At 38.3% G+C, this 20259-nt stretch overlaps 2 protein-coding genes, 1 long non-coding RNA gene and 1 pseudogene across 5 annotated transcripts; 2 read left to right on the top strand and 2 right to left on the bottom strand.

Annotated features, from left to right (window-relative positions):
* Nucleotides 1-1846: 1846 nt before the first annotated feature.
* On the bottom strand, nucleotides 1847-10173 carry LOC141845147 (uncharacterized). Of its 3 annotated transcripts, none has more exons than XR_012603222.1 (5): nucleotides 9382-10173; nucleotides 8844-9190; nucleotides 7746-7925; nucleotides 4498-4540; nucleotides 1847-2912 (listed from the first exon to the last, which is right to left on the bottom strand). It is a non-coding gene; the product is annotated as an uncharacterized LOC141845147 (long non-coding RNA). The 3 variants fall into 3 exon arrangements; XR_012603221.1 differs by having other exon boundaries at nucleotides 8844-8998; nucleotides 9130-10169; XR_012603220.1 differs by having other exon boundaries at nucleotides 8844-10169.
* Nucleotides 10174-13462: 3289 nt separating this feature from the next.
* Nucleotides 13463-14755, top strand: LOC141844759 (protein POLAR LOCALIZATION DURING ASYMMETRIC DIVISION AND REDISTRIBUTION-like; annotated as a pseudogene).
* A 1185-nt stretch (nucleotides 14756-15940) lies between these two features.
* Nucleotides 15941-17031, bottom strand: LOC141845514 (uncharacterized). Its single transcript, XM_074733571.1, has one exon. It carries the CDS (start codon nucleotides 17029-17031, stop codon nucleotides 15970-15972), a length of 1062 nt encoding a protein of 353 aa, XP_074589672.1. The 3' UTR covers nucleotides 15941-15969.
* A 1162-nt stretch (nucleotides 17032-18193) lies between these two features.
* Nucleotides 18194-18884, top strand: LOC141845352 (large ribosomal subunit protein eL39). The gene is made up of 3 exons (XM_074733419.1): nucleotides 18194-18347; nucleotides 18440-18543; nucleotides 18625-18884. Exons 1-3 carry the CDS (start codon nucleotides 18345-18347, stop codon nucleotides 18671-18673), a joined length of 156 nt encoding a protein of 51 aa, XP_074589520.1. The 5' UTR covers nucleotides 18194-18344; the 3' UTR covers nucleotides 18674-18884.
* The last annotated feature ends 1375 nt before the right edge of the window (nucleotides 18885-20259 follow it).

Raw genomic sequence — 20259 nt, 5'->3', positions numbered from 1 at the left:
AGACACCTCACTGAAATAATTAACTCCATCTAATTAAGATTAATTGCGCCCACCCCTACCGGATCCGGATCCGGATCCATATCCGTGGCCTTCACCGTAACCTGAACCCGAGCCCTCTCCATTTCCGGATCCCGAACCGTGGCCCTCTCCGTACCCGTGTCCCTCTCCGTACCCGGACCCGCTCCCATTTCCTTGACCTTGACCTGCGCCGGATCCTGCGCCCGAACCGGCAGAGGAGCCGGCACCAGAACCTGAGCCAGAACCGGCGTACGAGCCGGCAGACGAGCCAGCACCCGAACCAGAGGACGAAGCGGACCCGGAGCCTGAGCCGGATCCGGAGGCGGAGCCAGAGCCACCGAGGCCTATTCCGAGTCCGATGCCGGTTCCGAGTCCGATGGCGAGATCTTTACGTGCCGGGCGGCCGGCAGCGGCGGCCACCGCGACCGAGAGAAGCAGCAGCAGCATAGCCACCACAGCAGAAGAAGCTCTCATGGCCGCCATTGATGCTCAAATCTGAAGCTCCCAAATCAAAGCTCGAACTCGATCAAACTCTGCGCTGAGGATGGAGGGAGGAAGAGGAGGAGGAGGTATCATTTATAGGCGATGAAGTGGGTGGGATCTGGAGGTATATCTATCGCCATGGCCGAAAGCTGAAGAAGATATGGCTGAGAGATGAGAAGCAGCAGGTAGTGGGTCTTGTCGACTGCGCATAATTCACGGCGCACTAGCTATAACAACGCACGCACGTTTTCTTCTAACACTAACGTTGTTTTATTAGGGAAGAACACGTCTCCTCTGCGCAAATGAACACATTGGTGTTTGACTCCTAACATGTCCGATCCCAACAATCCATGCTTAGTGCACTAATGGAACGTGTCAGCCATGAGGAAGAAATAGTTGCTCCACTACAGATTCATTCTTAGTTTGTTCCACTATTCTTAGCTCTTGTCAAGCGTGTGGCACTGATGAGAGCCAACACTGCATTCCACTTTCTACTTACTCTCTGTCGTCTTCTTTTTGAGGATACAAATGGATCGTATTGGTTGTTCAGTTCAAGGAATTCTAGAAGTGGGAACTGGTACAGTAGTCAGTAATCCATCAATGTCTCATTAGATCTCAAGATAGAAGATAGACCGTAGAGTTGGACTCTGGTTAGATGGTGGCACCAATGTGTCTGTCTTAGGTTCAAAGATGGTGGCACCAATTAACATCTAGGTTTCGAGCTCTGATTCAAAGATGTTTCTGTGAGAGGAGAGAAAGAATGTGAAGTATGAGAAGGACATAAATAGTTACTCCTCCCAACTCTGCTCAGAGTTGCAGACTCCAGTTGCTTGGAAATCCACCAAGAAACAGAATTGCTTTTTGCAGAGTGAACCATTCACAGCAGCAGATCAGAGATATCGAGGAAAGCGATGGAGCTCGGCCCTCACCCCGCGCACTGTTTTGCTCCTCCTCTACGCTCGCTCGATTCCAAACGGAGCCAGAGCATCTGTCTGCTATAGTTCAGCCTGCGTCCGTGGAAAACTTTTCGAATCTAAATCATTTACCGTTTGAACCGAATAAACTATCGGTCAAACTCGTTGATATTTTTGATGATGGGAGGTGAGGGACTGACTGGTGGAGATCGGACCACCGTGGTGGGCTCTGTTTTCGGTCCCCGCGCACATGGGAGCTGTTGCTACTCCTCTGTTCAGTCTCTGTTGCTCTGCTCACGACTGCTGCTGCTGCTGCTGCTTCTGTTAGGACTGCAGCATCTCCTTTTATCACTGTATCTTTTCTCTTCCCTAGGCTGTTGTGCTGATGTTTCGGCCACAATATTCAAATACTGGCGGACCGATAAGATTCTTATTTTGGATGAGCAGCAATAAAATAAGTGTACTTGGAGAAGATCCACGAACGGAATTGAAAGTAGATTCACGTGTGCCAACTTGATCGATGAGAGGTTGATGTATGTCTGTCGATTCGATTCCATTCGATTCAATCAACAGTTGAAATCGTTATAAAGGCATGTGGGATGGTGCATATCTACCACTCGCGTAATGATATCTCCTGGCCTTCCAGGCTTTGCTCAAGAAGTGGCAAGAAGCGCAGTTAGCCGGAGTGCTCTGCTCTTCTTCTTCTTCTTCTTCTTCTTCCTTGAAAATTTATCTCTTTATTAAAGCATCTCAGCAATCTCTCTCTTTCTCTTTGAGGAAACTGAGGTAGCATGTAACAGCGCCATTAAACTGCAGGAGCAGGAAGGAGGCAAGTCCACTGCGAACTCTCATGGCACATTCAAATCGCTGCTCTTTCGAACTCTTCCTCTGCTTCCTCTCTTGAGGGAGAAGACGACAACGAGTCGACGGCGGCGGCGGCGGCGGAAATAATGTCGAAGCGCAAGCCAAGAAGCGCTCTCTTCTTCTCCTTCAAAAATGCGATTTTTATTCGAGCCTAGTAGTTACCCTCTGCAATTTTTCTGGTGAAAGATGAGGCAGGAAGGAGCAGCGCCTGCCATTAAAATTTAAAACGCAGCAGTGGGATACTTCATCGCTGTACCCTCAATCAGTCTAACTCCTCCTCTGCTTCATCTCTCGATGGAGAAGAAGACAACGAGCTGCCGTCGGCGGCGTCGGCGGAGGCGGAAATGTTGCCGACTCAGCTTGTCGTAGTCTTTGAAATGCGGAGACGATGTTCGCTCGCTGCCATGGCAAGCTGAAGACGAAGCCCAAAATCCACAGCAGGAGGGCTCATGGATGCTGTGATATTGGCGTAAGCGGCTCAATCAATTTCTTCTTCTTTTCTTCTACGCCTCTCTCTTCCTCCCAGCTTCCGTCACTTTCAATCTTGTTGGTAGTTCATAATAGCAAGTTGCTGCTTTTGTGATCGCTTCTCCTCGTGATTTTGCTGGTTCCTCTAAATTTCACGACGAGCTCCTGAGAATGGAGGAGAATCAAAGAGTTCTGCAATAAATTTTCAATTTTTTAACAAAATATACAAAAGCCTTGGATCACTCGTATTAAAATTTAACAATAACATATAAATCTTTTACAAACCGAGCTAAAAATTAAGGGCCTAACTACATGGAACTTACAAATGAAAATGAACTTTTAAATCTGTTACTAACTTGCACACGAAAGGAGTAGAGATAGGGGTGGAATGAAAATCCAGTTGGATAAAGAATAAAACAAAAAAACTATCAAAAACCTTGAATCGAATCCACTCGAATGAAGAGTTAGAACAGTCTTAGTTTTCAGATATTGGGTTGTTAAGTCTCTTTTATTTTTTATCTTATTATATAATCATAGATTCTCTGTGGAGTAAATTTTAGGCCAACCACAGTATAACGCTCATAAAACTTTTTGTGCTATGTTTGCTACTTATTGTGTTTGAAGAGGAAGTTCACGATTTCAGGTAAACTTATTTAATATGAAGAGACAGATGGAGATTTGATGTGTAATTTCAAGGTAGAGATCATGATATGCATACTAAATGCACTTGTTTCACATTCAATCCACAAAGTATGAATTGAGAAGTTCGACTTAAACATTATATATAGATGATCATGATGAAGACAATGATGATGATAATTATGTTGATAATGAAGATTAAGATGATGATTGTTCCCTGTCTGAGATCAAATCAGCAAGATAGAACAATGAAGACGACAATGTTGAAGGTCTTAGAAAGATGAAAGACGTTAAAGATATCCATAATACTCCAATGAGAATTAAGATAGACGTCGAGAGAGCTCGGCATGTCCACTTCGACATTCAAATTAGGATAGGGGCTTAGAAAAAATAAAAACAACAGAATAATGGATGATGAAGAAGGAAAACAAAATCAGCCCTTAGGGTACTTTCTCTAATGTTTATATATTCGACTAAAAGAGTATCTCCACATTTGCAATTTTAAGAGACCAAATCCAATAGTCATTATCTGCTCCTTCATTCATTGCATGTCAAATGTATATAGAACATCTAAGGGATCAAGTCTGACACTCGTATGATTGTTTCTACGCTCATTCGTGGTGCTGTATTCAGGAATATTTACAGTAACCATTAATAAGCCCCTGCAGGATGATTAAATTTTGAATAAATTGTGGAATCTGCATTCTTTGAAGTTAGAGTGATCAAACTTATGAGGGAGTCGAAGAGATATTCTTTGAAGTCAGGATAGCCGAATCGATAAAGAAGTCGAGGAGGTATTGTCCTCTAGAGTTAGAGTAACCAAGCCAATGAAGGAATCGATGAGACTGTGTCCTCTGAAATTGGGGTGATAGAGCCTATAAATGAAGGAAACAAAGTTTTTGAATGGAGCTAATGAGGCAAAGTTGACTCTTTAACCTCCATCAAATCTTGATTTTTGAAATCCACCTAAGTTTGATTATTGATTTGACTTTGCATACAGTATCAATGATCAAAAGGTATTAGCTAGAAATACGTCATTAAATGTGCAAGTAACAGCAAAACTTAGAAGCAATTACACAAACATAGAATTTATAGAAAAGACAATTTATACCAATTTGAATGCCCATGATGCTGCTGAAACCAAAATCGGAAACCTGCAGTCCATGAAACATAATGAACCAGAAATATACAACTTACATTTAACCTCTGTAAAATACAATAGCGAGTACTCAACTTAAAATCCAATTATAAAACACATAATAGAACTAAAAGATAAGACAGACCAAATTGGCATTTAGTTTCCTATTTATTTTGTTGGGTACAGGTCTCATCCAGATTTAAGAACACTGCAAATTGTTAGCAGATCCCTAGTAGATATATTGGATGCCTGACATTACTATTTACTAGTACTATATAACAAACTAAAGAAGCATGAAGACAGCTTCATATCTGTCATACATCTGTCAAGCCGTAGGCTACTTTCTCATCTGTCAATGCCAATTGATTGAATCAAGATCAAAAGTCATTTTGATTGAATAGATTTAAAAAAAAAACCATCTTGGTATATTAATGATTTAGTGCCAAAAAAATGTTGTCAATTAGTTTTCAGGTGCACTCTTCAGCATAGTTCTTCATAAGCTTTGCTGGCTTAAATCTTAATTGCAAAGTATTTCCTCCTGCAGTTCCTTATGAAACAGCAAACACTCAGGGCCAATGCAGAATGATGATCTATATGTCTCAAATGAAAAGCTTGTAATTATATATATATTGCTTGTTTTTGTAATAATATAGAATAACTTAGCTAAATAAATTTAAAACAAGAAATGTTCTGTTAGGAAAAGAAAAATAACAGCCACACTTTAAAAAGGAATAAACAAGACAATAGATTCAGTTTCTTAATTCCCAATGAAGATGATTTCATATATTTCGTCAAAGTGTAAAATAAAACTGGATTTCAGAAAATTACTGACAGAAACGCTTATAAACTAGCATCAATTCCCTAACAAATTAGTTTGGTGAAGTTAAAACCTATCACAGGTACAGGCATTCTAGAAAACGATTTGCCAGCATCCAAAACAAGCTCAAACGAGATAATAATTTGTTTTTCAGAAGCTGACTGAAATATTTATTATAATATAGTGCAGGCCATGCACATATAAAAAAATTATGTAAGAAATATTATCATATTAAAAAGAAAATTATAGGAAACAACTATACATGATGGTAAAAGAACAAGTTGGGCCATGATGGCTGGGTACCACCAGCACTCTACTAACTTCCCCTTCTTTCTCTCGTCTACTCTCCTCCCATCTTCTTTCCTCGACCTTCCGTGCCACCAAGAGATTGTCTCAACTAGCTATCAAAGTTTCCATCACATTAAAATCAACATTTGCTTGTTTCTACTAACGAACAATAAGCATTAAATTCTCCAGATCGTCATGCCAATGTATACTAACGAAGATGATCAACAAGGTCTCAAACTCAAAGATGGTAACTAAACACAAGGATTAAATTACTACAGTGTGTGCTCCCAAAGATGGTAACCCTATGAGTTGAAGCTAATCATGCACCAGTATGTGTTCCCAATGGCACCCCTCTCCACGCCTTCTCAAAATCAACTACTACCGCGACAGCACACTCAGTGTCCTCGAGCCCAATGAGAAGTATATCTGCTGGTGGAAGATTTGAGTATTATGCCAATTCATTGCAATCAAGATCATTGCAATGTGTCAAGCTCTATATATAGCAACCTTTTCGTAAAAATGGCAAATGATTCTGTATCCGTCAGAAATTTTTATGCCACTTGCCAAATGACTAAGTCCTATAGAATGATCTCAAAAATTCCAAATTATCTATCCTTAAGATATCTACTTGAGTAATGCTTGCAATTTTTAACTTCCACAACAGTGGAGAAGACAGTATAAGGAATCAATGGCTCAACTTAGGTAGATTATCGATCGTATGACGATTTATTTTTACAGTAAGCTTTGAATATATCCAACATTGCAAAAGATGGACAAAATTGTATGATCACCTCACAGTCCATTGTCAAATAGCGTAGATCCCCCTCAGTCAAATGCATATATTTTTATTCATGATATATATAGCTTGTGCATCTCAAAAAATGTTAGGGTACATATGAAAAAAAAAAACTTCATGATTGTACATTTCCAACATAACTGGCCAAAAATTGATTAGTCCAAACAACAATTATCACTAAACCATAAAAACTAACTGGTACTTATAAACCAAGTGACTTATCTCGTAGTTTATACATACTAAATTAAGTTTAGGAAGGAAATAGATTTATTCATATTTTAACTAAATCTACCCTAATAATAAATATATATCAAAAGAACTCCTTAAATCTTCCATTTAAAGTGTAATTGCAATTTAATTATTCTATATCAATACTTAATCCTAGTTATTTTGTGGTGGTTTATGTATAATGGATTTTCTTTTTCATAAATAGATTTTCATTAGGTTTTAACTTTAAATGGAATTGATAATTATGTATGTAGGCTGATTAATCTGGACACCAGTTAACTTGTCTGGATCAATCTACAATTTGATCAATTAAGCCATTGGTTGAGTCAACACCCCAATTTCATCCGATCTAGTTTCCAATTCCTATGCTACAGTGGCAGAGTAACTTAATCAAAGTGGTCCTAACAAGCAATATATATCTCATAAGAAAATCAATGTATGGATATGCTGATCGTGCAATAGTTAAAATACAGATAGACCGTATTTTATGGACTTGATTATAGTAGCTTTCTTATTTCTCATTCACTGTTTCATGTAGAACAGTGTTTAAGAATATATCTGAGAAATTTGTTTAGCTTAAACCATATATATATAAACCTAATTAATGACGCAACAACATGACTCGGACAGATGTCAAAACCAAAGTGGACTGGCTGCGAAGACTGCATATTTATCTTGTCTGCACTGGACCCACGGTTTATTAGAAATTCCACTTTATATAAGTTGCGCAGATGCCCAAGATAATATATTCATTTTAACGATAAAAAAGAAACAGTGATTTGGATGTTCAGCCTCTCAGTATTCTTTTTCTTGATTTCATCAATGCTGATCAAACTGTATATATATCAGAAGGGTCAGTATCAGATATGACTTATAAAGAGTTATAAAATTAATTGGTTAACTTTTGGGCGAAAAGCATCTTCAATAAACATGACAGACTTAACTTCTTTTGTTCTTCAGATGAAAGAAGCCAAAAATTTCCACTCAACCAATCAAACAGATAATAACTTCAGAAAGAAAGGAAGTCTATATGAGTACACTCAGCAAGATTGTCTTTTACTAGTAAGATGAGAAAACAATTAAAGAACGCACCTTGGAGACTGTGAAAAGAGATTTTCCTTTGCTTTCTTCAATTAATGTAGCCTCAATATTGACCAAGGAACGAGAATCCATCTCAACGAGGTCCCATGGAACTCAAACCACATACATCAAGTGGCATGGGAAGGCCAGTTCAGTAAATTTTGCAACAAACAACATATTGGTCCGTGAAATCTGTCGATCATTGAGGGTAAACATTAAAAAAATCTCAAATTAGAAAAACAAAAAGGCCAGTAACATATATAGAAAGATCATGAGGTGTTAGAAAAAGGTTGGTAAAAGAGTAAAATATTAGAATCACACACATTCTTCCTGTGAAGTGGTCTGTAGAAGTCATGGTCTTTGAGAAAAGTAATGATCATGACAATGGTTTGATTAACGATGGAAATAAAAAGCAAATATTATATTTATATAATCATAATAACTATGAATTTTCTTTCCTCCATTACGTAGAATAATACTCTACCTAGACCTTTTCTGTGAAATCCGTTTAGCTTTAACCAGATGTAGTTAAGACCTAATGTTGCACCTAAATTTGCACAGTTGTCAAGATTCATTGCATGCTGCATTTGACTGGGGAGGCCCAAATTTTTGTCTCGTCTACGTTAGACCTATCCAGCATACAATCACAATATATTTCTTTACATAAGTAAAAGATATTAAGATTTTACACAGATAACCGTAACCAAAAGCTACTTAACTTGATCATTCCTGCATATATACTACCTTTTCTTGCTTCTGGCCAAGTTTAATTTGATTTCATGATGGTGAAATTGTGCAATCGTCTGTTTGATAAGGTGCAAAAATATAGAGCAAATTATATTAAAGTGAAGTTTGTTGTATCCGATATACTTCAAGAAGATTAAAGTAATCAATATCTTGCCCAGATTCTATGCCAGGAATAACATCAGTAAAGATATAGGATGCTCTTCAATTTTTTATGCCTCCTCAAGAAGCAAAGTTTTAACCCAGATTTATTATCTCTAGAAAAGAACTTGTTAATCTTATAGCAAGAAAATTTTTATTAGAAAGCATGACCAGAAAAGGAGCCACAGAAGTTTTATTTTTAACTCAAATGATTTAATATGTTACCTGAGCTGTTTCATTAATAATTGATGTAGCTTGAACGTCCACCACAGAAGCAATGCCCTCCTCCCCAAGGTCTCATGGATCTTCCTCATAGCCACACACATCCAACCGACAAGCCAATGGACTAAGGACTGAATAAATATATTTCCAACAAACAACTGGAAACGCAAGTCGTGATGGATTTATATTACGTATGCGGATCAAAAGATAGAACTACTTAGGAACAAACAAGAGGGTACTTTTGAATCAGACAACCCAAAAAAAAAAAACAAAGACAATGATGGATTACCAACTGGGGACGCATATAATAGCGTACCGTGGGGGAGGCCAGACAGCAGTACTCCATCGATCTGCACAGATAAATAGTATAAAACAAAACAAACAAATAACCAAGTAATTCGTTTTAAGAATCGAATAAAGAGGGTATTTTGATGAGGTTATTTTGATCAGAAGAATGGTTTCCGTTAAACTCCTTCGACTGGCAGGAACTGGACGAGACATGTAGCTCGTTCGATTCCATTCCCCGATGCATACTGCTCACCTCAAAAGTCACGCTTGGACGCCCAAGTTCACCAAAGATTGTTTTTTTCCCCTTCGATTTTTCCTGGTTTCTCGTTCCCAAGCTCATCCAAACCGGTATGAAACAGGCAAAATAGAACAGTCCACATTTAGAAACAAGTACACCCTGCAATCACATGCGGAACGCACCTCGGAAACCCACTCCGACAAGACTTCTCAGGGTGAATCAGACGAGATGCCCAACATAAAAGAAGAGGATAAGACAGTCCTCGCCACCAAAGCTCGAGGAGGAAGCAGGACCAGAAAAGAGTAAAGTAAAATAAAATATGATAAAAACTGCTCGAGCGTGTGTGGATCGATCTACCCACACCCTCCGTCATTTCCTTGTGGATCCGGGTAGGTGGGCAGACGTCGCAGAGATCTTCGGGATGACAAACAGAGCAGTGAGCACGCAACAGCGACGGCACCGACGCCGATGATGCCCTCCCCCGCTGCGTGCTCACTCTCTTCTGTCAACCCAAATAACCCTCTCAAATCCAAAACCAAAAGAACAATCCCAAATCTTACAAAAAATCTCACAAAAAAAAACACACACACAAGAAAAATAAGGCACAAACAAATGAAAGACGCATGAACCAGTACACAGCATCTCAATCTCTCGCATCCTCCTCGTCGTCCTCCTCCGCTTCCAATCCGATCTCTTACTCTCCTCCTCCTCCTGCTCCAATTCTAGGGTTCGCTCTCGCCTCCTTTTATCGCCTGTTCGCACGTGTGGCACCTCCCTCTGGTACGACATTTCAATTTCGATTCATTTCGGGTGCAAAAAGTAAAAAAAAAACTTCTAACTAGTACGTCGGCGTCGTACACGCACAGAGCTAGTAGACGTTCGACAGCACGGAAGGAGAGGGAAAGAAACGTTTGTAGGATTCCGCAACGCTGTCGATCTCCCATTGGTCCGCTCCCCCGGACCACACACATCTGGCCGAGCACGAATCATGGCGCCTGGCCCACCGTTCGCTTTCCTCGTCACGAATCTTGGCGCGGGTCCGGATGATTAAACGAGATTAGATTTCGAACCAAACGAGGGAATGTGATTCGTGATCTGTTGATGGGTTAATTAGGTGAGTAATCTAGATTTGGAAGGGGATTAATTAGGTGAGGGACAATAATTAAATGCATGTAATTACGCCTTAATCTTTAAAGTGGATGGAGGGACGTGTCATAATGCCTCCCGTCTGAGGTCAATTTGATTCGTCGCGAGAATAACGTGAAAAGGAGAGGCTAAATTATTAGGAAAATAGGAAAGAAATAATAAATCTTAAAAATTTTAATGGCTTTAATTTGCATTATTTTATTATTATTATTTAATTGTTAAGGTTATAGTATTAAATAAATTTAATTCATTTGAAGAGGACACGATGGGACCGGAGGATATGTTAATTAAGTTTATTATTATACTAAAAGTATAATATTAATGCAAACGTGATTTATGGTGTAACTATGAATGAAGATGAAATTATATATAATTAAGTAGTTGAATAAAAGAGAGGCATTGCACAAACTATAGATGAATTGGTCGTAAAAATGGAGTACGTCTTTGAAAGCCCTGCAGGCTGCAGATTTTGTCACAGCCAAAATAACAAGGAGAAATAAGAAGATTAGAGAGCAGAAAGTGTCGGCGACAAGAACATTATAAAGCGGTAAGCGCAATCAAAGTTGGTCAAAGTCGTACGTTATACTTTTTTGGCAATGCATCAGTTTCCTAAAATATCTGACTTTTTTTTTCAGATTTATTATCCTCTAAATTATCAGTAAACAAAAAGTATTTTGACTACTCTGGAAATCTAGCTAGTATTTATATCACATGAAAACCTTTACACTATAAAATCACTAATTTATTTATTTATTTATTTTTATTTTCATATTTTAAATTAAATTTCTGAATTGCTAACAACTATTCCACTTAATTGGACTGCCGTACTGGACGCCTGGAGAATGCCGTGGACAGAGTCTAAAGAAGCAGACTAAAATGTTCAAGTACTGGAAATGTTGTTCATGGTTCATCGTTCACACGCAGTAGCTTCAGTTTCATAAATAATTATGTAAATTCTCAATAACATTTCAAAATTCTAAAAGATATATGGTTACGCACTTAATTATAATTTTATTAATCTGCATGTATATAATTTTTTTCTTTTTCTCTCCTTCTATACAATTTCTCTTTCCTCTTAAATTAAATTAAACTAATTTAAACATCATTTAAATGTTAATAACTAATCCTTTAAATTTATTTATTTTTATTTTTAAGTTTAAAATTTAATAAAAAATTAAAAATATAAACAGATGGTTAATAAAACATTAAAAATATTTTCCTCTAATTTTTAATATCTAATTATAAAATTAATAATAATGGTTGATTTTATTAAAAAAATAAAAATAAAAAATCACTTTGGTCCTACTTAAAAACCAACACGCATCTTAAACAAAAATAATGATCATAATACACGTAGATAAAATTATGATCGCGTGTCAATTAGCACAAACTACGATGTTAGTTTATGAAAATCAGTCTCATTTTGGTACTGAACTTCAAAAATCAACATCCTAATCTGTGTTAATTGATACACGATCATGATTTGACATCATATATACCTTCTACGTACTTATAATCTCTATCATCTTATGACAAAATTTTAAAAATACAAATGCCCTATGTTCATCTTATGACACGGACATATATATAACTTCATGTGGGAAAGTTAAAACCAAAATTTCTCATCATATCTACTTTCTACACACTCCACATTTTCATTTCATTATAAAATTTTAAAAATCCAAGCCGTCTACTATTGGCGTAGTGAGCCCCTAGAGTTTCAATGATGTACTTGTGTCTAGTCAGTTTGACCAAAAATTAATCTAAATAAAATTTAATTTTTGGATATAAGTGAAGTTCAGCAAGGTTAAAGTTGACCAGATGATTATTATTAGGGAAAACTCTAATTAACTAATGGTTAGACAAAGAAAAAAGTCTTAATTGGACGCTAAATAGGCAAGTTTTAACTGGAGGTTAGGCAAGGAAGTCCAGGGACCGGACCGGCCACCCTCAGGGATTGAGTCCATAAGACTAACTGGGATTTATCAATTTTTTTTAAAGTTGAGTTAATGATTTTTAACTAATACCGAAGTGATTTTTTATTTTATTAATCAAATTAACTTTGATTATTAATTGTATGCTTGTTTTTTTTATTATTTTATTATTAGATATTAAAAAATTAAAGATATTAAAAAATAGAATAAAATATTTTCATTGTTTTATTAACCATTTCTTATATATTTAAAATTTTGTATTAAACTTTTAAAAATAAAAATAAATAAATGTAGAGGATTATTTATTAATATTTAATTTAATTTAATTTAAGAGAAAAAGAAGAAAGGAAAGAGAAATTGTATGCAGATTAGGAAGAGGAGAGAGAGGAGTTGAATGCGTGTAAAAAATAAAAGTATAATTAAATATATATCTTTTGAAAATAGTAAAAATTGTATGCGTTTTCGATAATTCAAAATTTTCATGCGGCCCTGTCGAAGTCGTAAATAATTTTAGTTTCTTTAAAATTCAAATTACTGAAGAGAATGGCATGGCATTTACTGCCAGAATAATCATTTCAATAATTGACAGGCATTTAATGTCTGAAGCAATTCCTCACGCCATCCCTGTGACTGATCGATCAACTCCCATAACTCCTCTCCTCTCCTCTCAATTCAAAAATCAAAATTTTGAATCCATTTCGAACCATTTTTCACAATTTTGTTTAATAATTATAATTTAAACTACGAGATTTGATATTTAAATCGAGTAATTTGTTTCATTGTTTCCCGCGATGGGAAGCATTGGCCAATGGGTTCCTTTCCCGCGTCCTCGTGCATTCCATCTCTTCCCGCCGTCGAAACTTCCATCCACGCTTATAAATTAACCGCCCACGGGCTCATCTCCTTTCCGTCGGCGACCGCAAGAGATGGCTTGCGCACGCGAACAGGGCAAGGTGCTCTGCTTCTGCGCCTCGGCCGCAGAGGCGCGCGGGGACAAGGTGAGCCGGAGGGCGGCGATGAATCCCTCCTCTGTTTCAGGTTCTGTCGCCGGCGAAGGCGGGCATGATCTTCCCTTTGGTAGGAAGCGGGGGAAGGTGCTCTGCTTCTGCGCCGCGGCGGCGGCGCACGGGGAACAGGGGAGCTTCAGGGCGGAGGCGGCGGCGACGGTGGAGAACGCGAGGAGAGAGAAAAGGCGAGAACTTTTCTTGTGCGCGCATCGCTCTTCTGTATCCGTCGCCGCAGGTGGCGGCGGCAGCGGTGACCTTCCCTGTGCGGATTCTCCTCGCAGTTTAATCTCGCGTTTGCTTCTCTCGTCCATTCGGAAGCGCCCGACGGGCAGGATCAGAGCGAGAGAGGAGAAAGCGATGGCGGCCGAGGTGGAGGAGCTGCCGCCGCAGCCGGTGGCTACTCCGGTGGACGGAAGTGAGACAGACGTCGGGAAAGACTATAGTTCAGGTCCTTATCTCGCCAGTTTTATTTTGAACATAAAGCTTTTCAAATCTCGAGATCATTAAAAATTTCTGATTTTTTTCTGCAAATTCCAGGGAAGAAGACTGACGAACTCTGTTTAAACTTAGGGATGGGATTTGCTCTATCTCTTCTCTTCGCAAGAAGCTCCTCCGAGATCGACAAAATGATTGAACTCAGAAAGCAAATGGAAATCTTACTTGAAGGAATCAAACTCGATCGCTCTCCAAAAAGACTTGAATCCGGAAACAATCAAAATTACATTTCCTCTCCAAGGGGCAAGATTTCATTCCATGAGCCTCAGACAGAATCAAAATCTGAAGACATTTCAAGAACAGAAGAAAAGACCTCAAGATGGAGGTGCCACTAAGTCATGCTATTCGAATAATCTTCCCTAGCTATCTCTTTCTTTTCGTCGATAGACTAACTAGATCTTCGAATCGCAGTTAGTTGCTGAATCTAGTGAAGATGATAGCGAAGAGAAAAGTTTACATGGTGGAGTTTCTGCAAAAGAGTTGAGGGCTAGACTCGACCAACTGGTGCAAACAAGGCGACAAGAAGGCATTGTGGAGTTAGAGTCTTCCTTCCACTGCACTGGCCATGAAGGTTCACACAATGGAGAAGTGATCACCGACTTCGGTGGCGGGGACGGTAAGGTCTTCGCCGGCGTTTCAGCTCCGGAACTCGCGAGGAAACTACATGAACTCCTCGACTCGAGGCAAAAGGAGAGAATCATAGCTTTGGAGTGCGCTCTGGAGCGCGCCAAGCTAAATATACATGAGAAGGAAAGAGAGGCTTGCCGGTGGAGGTACAATGCAAGGCTGATGATCTCAGAGCGCTAGAATGAAGCTGTTCTAGGTGAATTGTGTTTGGTGCATATGTGGATCTACGAATTACTAATTAGGGATCAGTTGGATTTTGAGTGTGAAAAGGATGAATTTTAGCGAATTAAATAAAAATTAGGCAAAAATTAAAATAGCGTTTTTTTTTTGGAATTATCAAGATGTAGTTTCATATTGATTCTTTATCAAAAAAATAATTTACAATTCTTTTATATTATAGGGTAGTAATTCATTTTCATTATTATTATTATTATTATTATTATTATTATTTTCTCATTTAAATTGACACATTGCAGTAGCACAATGTAGAATATTAAATTGAAAAATTTGAAAGATCAAAATTTTTTTTATTATTGGATACACAATATATTAAATTAGAGATTTCTAAATGAATTTTAATTTAATATATTATGTATTTTATAATTTTAACATTCACGTATTGTGCGTCTAGTGGTTGACTTAGTAAAAAATTATGAGTTGTTAAAGTTTAAAATTTAATATTTACATTATAATAGTTATGAAATTATAATTATTATAATTATTTAACGGTTACGAATTAATAACTATTATAATATGTCAATTGAAACGGAAAAAATAAGAGAAATAATAATAGGATAATTATATTATTTTATAAGGTATGGAGTGTTCTTTTTGATTAAAAAAATTAACATAGAACCGATATTACAAAAAAAAAAAGGTTTTTGTCTTAAAAAAGTTATATAGATAATTATATTTCTTTGATTGTTAATTCTACTATTAAAGAAAAAGGATAATCGAGGAGTTAGAGTCCAACACAGACAGTGAATCTCTCCTTGTCTTGAAGTGAATGTTGTGCAAAATGTCTTCTTTTCCTTGAACTATTCAATTTTGGATCAAGAAAATGCGACGAACATGCAATTAAGACTTTGGTTGACTTTGACATAGCTAGGTGCAACTTATTTGACTTATCTTTAATCAGCTTCAGCAACAAAGTACAAATTTTATGATCTCTTCCACGAGTTAGTTATTATTCATGGTAGATAATTTGCGTGTACATTTTGTCACTCAAATTTGTTCAACAAATACAATCAATCAATTCACTTTGTCTTTACAAATAATTGTTAAACAAGATCTTCAATAGAATGAAAGCAAAATAACTTTTTTTTTCATAAAAAAATGGATTTTTTTATTATTTATATTTTCCAGTAATCAAATAAAAGTCTATGATGATGTCATTAGGTTTTCCAGGCGCATACCAACAGCGAGAAGCCTTCCGCCCCCCGCATTTCCTCCTCCTCCGCGCTCGCCCACTCAATCACCGTCGATGCGCTCCCCGTCGACGCGGACGAGGAAGAGGAGTCGGTCTTCATCAGTCTCCTCCTCCTCCTCCTCTTCCTTGCCCAACCGTAGCCGTCGCCGCTGTCTCTGCCCCAATCGGTGTTGTACCCCGCCGCCGGTAAACCTTTGTACACTCTGTTCCCGGTTTGCTTCTCATCCTCCTCGAATCGGAGAAGGAACACGGCCTGGCCCTTCTCTTCCGCATCGGCAGCAGCGCCGGCGGATGCCCCTTCGTCCTTGGCCTGAAAGAACCACTTATGGAGGTCCCACGAGACCTGGATCTTGCTTTCGCCGAGCTCGACCTTCTCGCTCCCGCGGAACTTCCACCGGAGGCGGCGCACCAGCAGGATCCGCTCCCCGTCGATCTCCACCGACATAGCAGCCTCTCGGCCCTTCTCCTTCGCTTCCAGATCGATCGCTATCTGGTGATCCTGGCCGCCGAACCTGGCCCGCGTGCGGTAGGATTTCCCCCCGCCGTGGTCCCCTAACACCACGTGCTCCCGCCTCGAGATCGGGGGCTGCGTCGGAGGGTTATGTGGCGGATGGGCTTTGGACTTCCTGTGGGCCGCGTCGGCAAGATCCCCGGCGACGAGGAACACCGCACCATCGAGGGAGGCGGAGACGGAGTACCCGGTGACCGGCTCGGGGCCGCCTCCGGGCGGGAAGCGCGCACGGGTGAGGTCCCAATTGAAGTCGACGCGGCGGCGGTCCTTGAGGTGGAACCGCCGCGTCCCCCGCCGCTTCCACAGCAACCACGGCCGGATGCAGAACGAAAGCACCACCTCTTCCGCATCGGCGTAGAAGCGGAGGACGGCGCAGAGGGAGACGCCGAGGGCGGCGCGGGACCAGGTGAGGCTGGCGACACCGAGGCAAGTCTCGTACACCGACGTCGTCAAACTCGGCGCCGACGGCCCCGCGGCCGCGCCGCCCCGGAAGCACACCAGGATGCGATCCGGCATGCTCTCTCTCCAAATCCAACACTCACGAATCGAAATTGAACAAGAACTTGATTTTGATCGGAAGAGCGAGAAGGGGTCGCAATATAAACCTACAAGGCCACGGCGGTGAACTCTCACAGGTCGGTGACCTTAACCATCTCCCTCTGATTCTAAAATTTTAATTTCTAATATTTACTTATTTACAACTAATAATAATAATATCATTTATTTTTAAAATTTATTGAATTTTATTTACTTTATTCGAGATTTATTGACTCAATACTTTTAAGTCTGATGGTGTCCTTATTGGAATAAATAGGTGAGAAAAATCAAATGCGAGATTAAAAAAAAAAGGTAGGAAGGAAAAGAGAAGGTCAAACTTGGTGGAGGAGTTTTGACATTTTGATGAATGCTCAATGACCAAGTTGAGATTTGATGGTTGAATGCTTGAACAATGGACTAAATCCAATCCTAATTTCTTAGCAATAACGTTTCAATGTTTTTACCAAATGGTTAACATTAAGCATACGTGTTAGGTTTGAGTTTTAAAATCTAGTTGACTATTACTCGAAATCACAAAAGGAATAAATATTATAAAAGAAGTTTATAATATCTTACTAATGCATCGTAGTTGGTAATTTAATCCATGAGTGCTTGATTAATCCATTGAACTTTTACTATTGACCCATATGGTGTGATTTTTTTTTTTTGTAGTTTACAATACGAATTGCCATGTTAATATATTATTAACTATTCCTAATGAAGCTATTAAGAACTTAATTATGAATTAATTTAGATGTTTGGAAATTAATGAGACTAAGACAACTTAATCAACTTGTGAACCCCAAAATTGATTAGTAGGTGTTTGTTACTAACACTTGAGAAACTCATTAGATTAAAAATAAGCAACATATATTTAGTTAAACATCCTTCCACTCAAAGCTTAGAAATCTATCTAAAATTAACAACACAGCTCCAACTAATAAATGCAATTAAATTTAATTAATAAATACAAATTTAAGAATCATCATGCAAAAGCTAAATTATTCGCACCTCAAAGTAGTAATTATTTGAGGAGTGAGGAAAGAAATGCAATTTTAAAAATTTAAAAATTAAAATAATATGTTTCTATTTTTTATAATTAATTATAATTATATTATTAGTATTAGTATTATATCGATAAACAAATTAAACATGGGCCGAATTGGGCCCAGGGAAGGCCCTTTCTATCAGGCTATATATTTGCGAACGTATCCACCAACTTAGGGTTTCTTCAGTTGGCTTCGACTCCAAGGTTTCGCTGCGGCCGCCCGGAGCTCTTATCAGCAGCGGAAATGGTAAGATTCTCCTCGCCGTCTCCTCCTTGTCTCCGATCATGTCGATCCGAATGGTCAAATCGAGTTCTTCGATCTTAATTTCTTGTTTTTAGCCGTCGCACAAGACGTTGCGGATCAAGAAGAAGCTGGCGAAGAAGATGAGGCAGAACAGGCCAATTCCTCACTGGATCCGCCTGCGGACGGACAACACCATCAGGTGCGTCTGCTTTAGTTGGTTGTTACCTTTTTCCCCATTGCCATCTGATCTGTTAACGTATTGTTTCGCTTGGTTGCTCAGGTACAACGCGAAGCGCAGGCATTGGCGTCGAACCAAGTTAGGGTTTTGAGGATGCGCCTGATCCACTCGTTTGTTCTTCTTGTTTGTTTTTGTCAGCTTTCACATGAATCATGCCTTATATAACAGATTTTCATTTTGCATCTTATTATGTGCTGTCTGAGTCTAGTGGAGATTGTTTTTAAAGTGAAATTTATCACACCTGAGATTTACTTTGATGCATAAGTACTTTAAAATTAGCTTCTTCGGGATTTGAAGTAGCATTTGAATGGTGTTCTTTGTCTCTACTTATTCTTATAGGTATTTTGAATGTTCCTGTGTGTGTATTCCTGTTTCAATCACTCATTGTATATCATTATTTAACTTCATGATATTTCATGTCCTAAACTATGGCCATAGCTACATCCTCTAAGAATAGACATGATTAGATCTTGATGCTACACACTAGTATATCTCCTATGCAGCAAGCAGCATGATTAGACACCTTTTGAATACTTCAGTTGCCTGTTGGTGTAATGCCAACTAGAAACATAGTTAGGGATGGTGAAACTATTGATTCCAGTTGACTGACAAATTGAAGGACCTAAGATACACTAATAAGGTGCATTAATCCAAATGAAGCAGTAATTGTTCTAATTGGCAATCAGTATCATTGGAGGGTCAAATGGTGATTCCACCATCAACAAGCAACTCTTTTCATAAGCTTCAATTAATATGATTGGTATTCTTGGATACCACTAGTAACAACTTGCTCAAATGAGACTATCAATTTGTTAACTTGTAGATACAACTAATGGCTAAAATGTTCTTATCCCCTAGTGAACAGTAGTTTACTCACCTATATTTCTATATCTCCTTCATTTGCCTACAAAGATTGTTTGGAAACTTCTCCCCCTAGCTGACCTTCATGTACCCATGTATCCAGAGGCCCTTATGCCATTCATACAAAAGTAATCTCACCATGAATATGAGTTTCTCTTGGTTTATTTATTTATTTGACTTTGGAGTCACTCAGAAAGGCCTTCAGTCTTTTCTTTTCCTTTTAATGGTGTTTCATCTCTTCCACATGATTCTTTGAAACTAACAGACTAAATCAATTAATGAGTCTTCGAAAACTTTATTAATTCCTCTGATATTGTGGTAGCACAAGGAGATGCATTCATGCTACCAAAGGGTTAACATCAGTAAGTATGAGATATTGGAAACAATTCTTAGATGAATTAGGAGGTAGGTGCTTCATTAAAATTATGGCCCTCAAGCTTACTTGAAATTATGCTATGTTATCCCACTTGTGATGACAAATTCATTGGCAATCTTATTGTTAATCTATATTGTTTTTTTTTCTTCTAGTAATCATTTTTGTTGATTGTTTAAAAATTATCCATTATGTCTTGCTTGATTTTATTGTGTCAAATAATTTTCTTATATGCTACAGTGGGGATTTGAAAATGATAATGGATTATTTTCTCTTTAATGAATTTCATTTTATTTTATCTTTTAAAAGTTCTTTTCAAATTACCTTTTAAATTCAAAATAAGTTTGTTATTTTTTATTACCTCTGTTGATTATTAATATAATTAATTTATCTATTTATAATCATATATTGTGTATATTTATTCTCCACCATGTATTTTTCTA

Source organism: Curcuma longa, chromosome 14 (assembly GCF_044706935.1).
Source record: "Curcuma longa cultivar G26 ecotype Majalengka, Jawa Barat chromosome 14, ITB_CL_G26_1.1, whole genome shotgun sequence".
Lineage (NCBI taxonomy): Eukaryota > Viridiplantae > Streptophyta > Magnoliopsida > Zingiberales > Zingiberaceae > Curcuma > Curcuma longa.
The sequence above is the reverse complement of the archived record's forward strand: the minus strand, read 5'-3'. Positions and strand labels throughout refer to the sequence as shown.

Excerpts from the sequence above, each read along its gene's own strand:
- LOC141845352 (XM_074733419.1), top strand. Across the intron at positions 18,544-18,624 it reads CGGACGGACAACACCATCAG|GTACAACGCGAAGCGCAGGC; the intron begins GTGCGTCTGCTT and ends TTGGTTGCTCAG.
- LOC141845514 (XM_074733571.1), bottom strand. The coding sequence starts at position 17,031 with ATGCCGGATCGCATCCTGGTGTGCTTCCGGGGCGGCGCGGCCGCGGGG.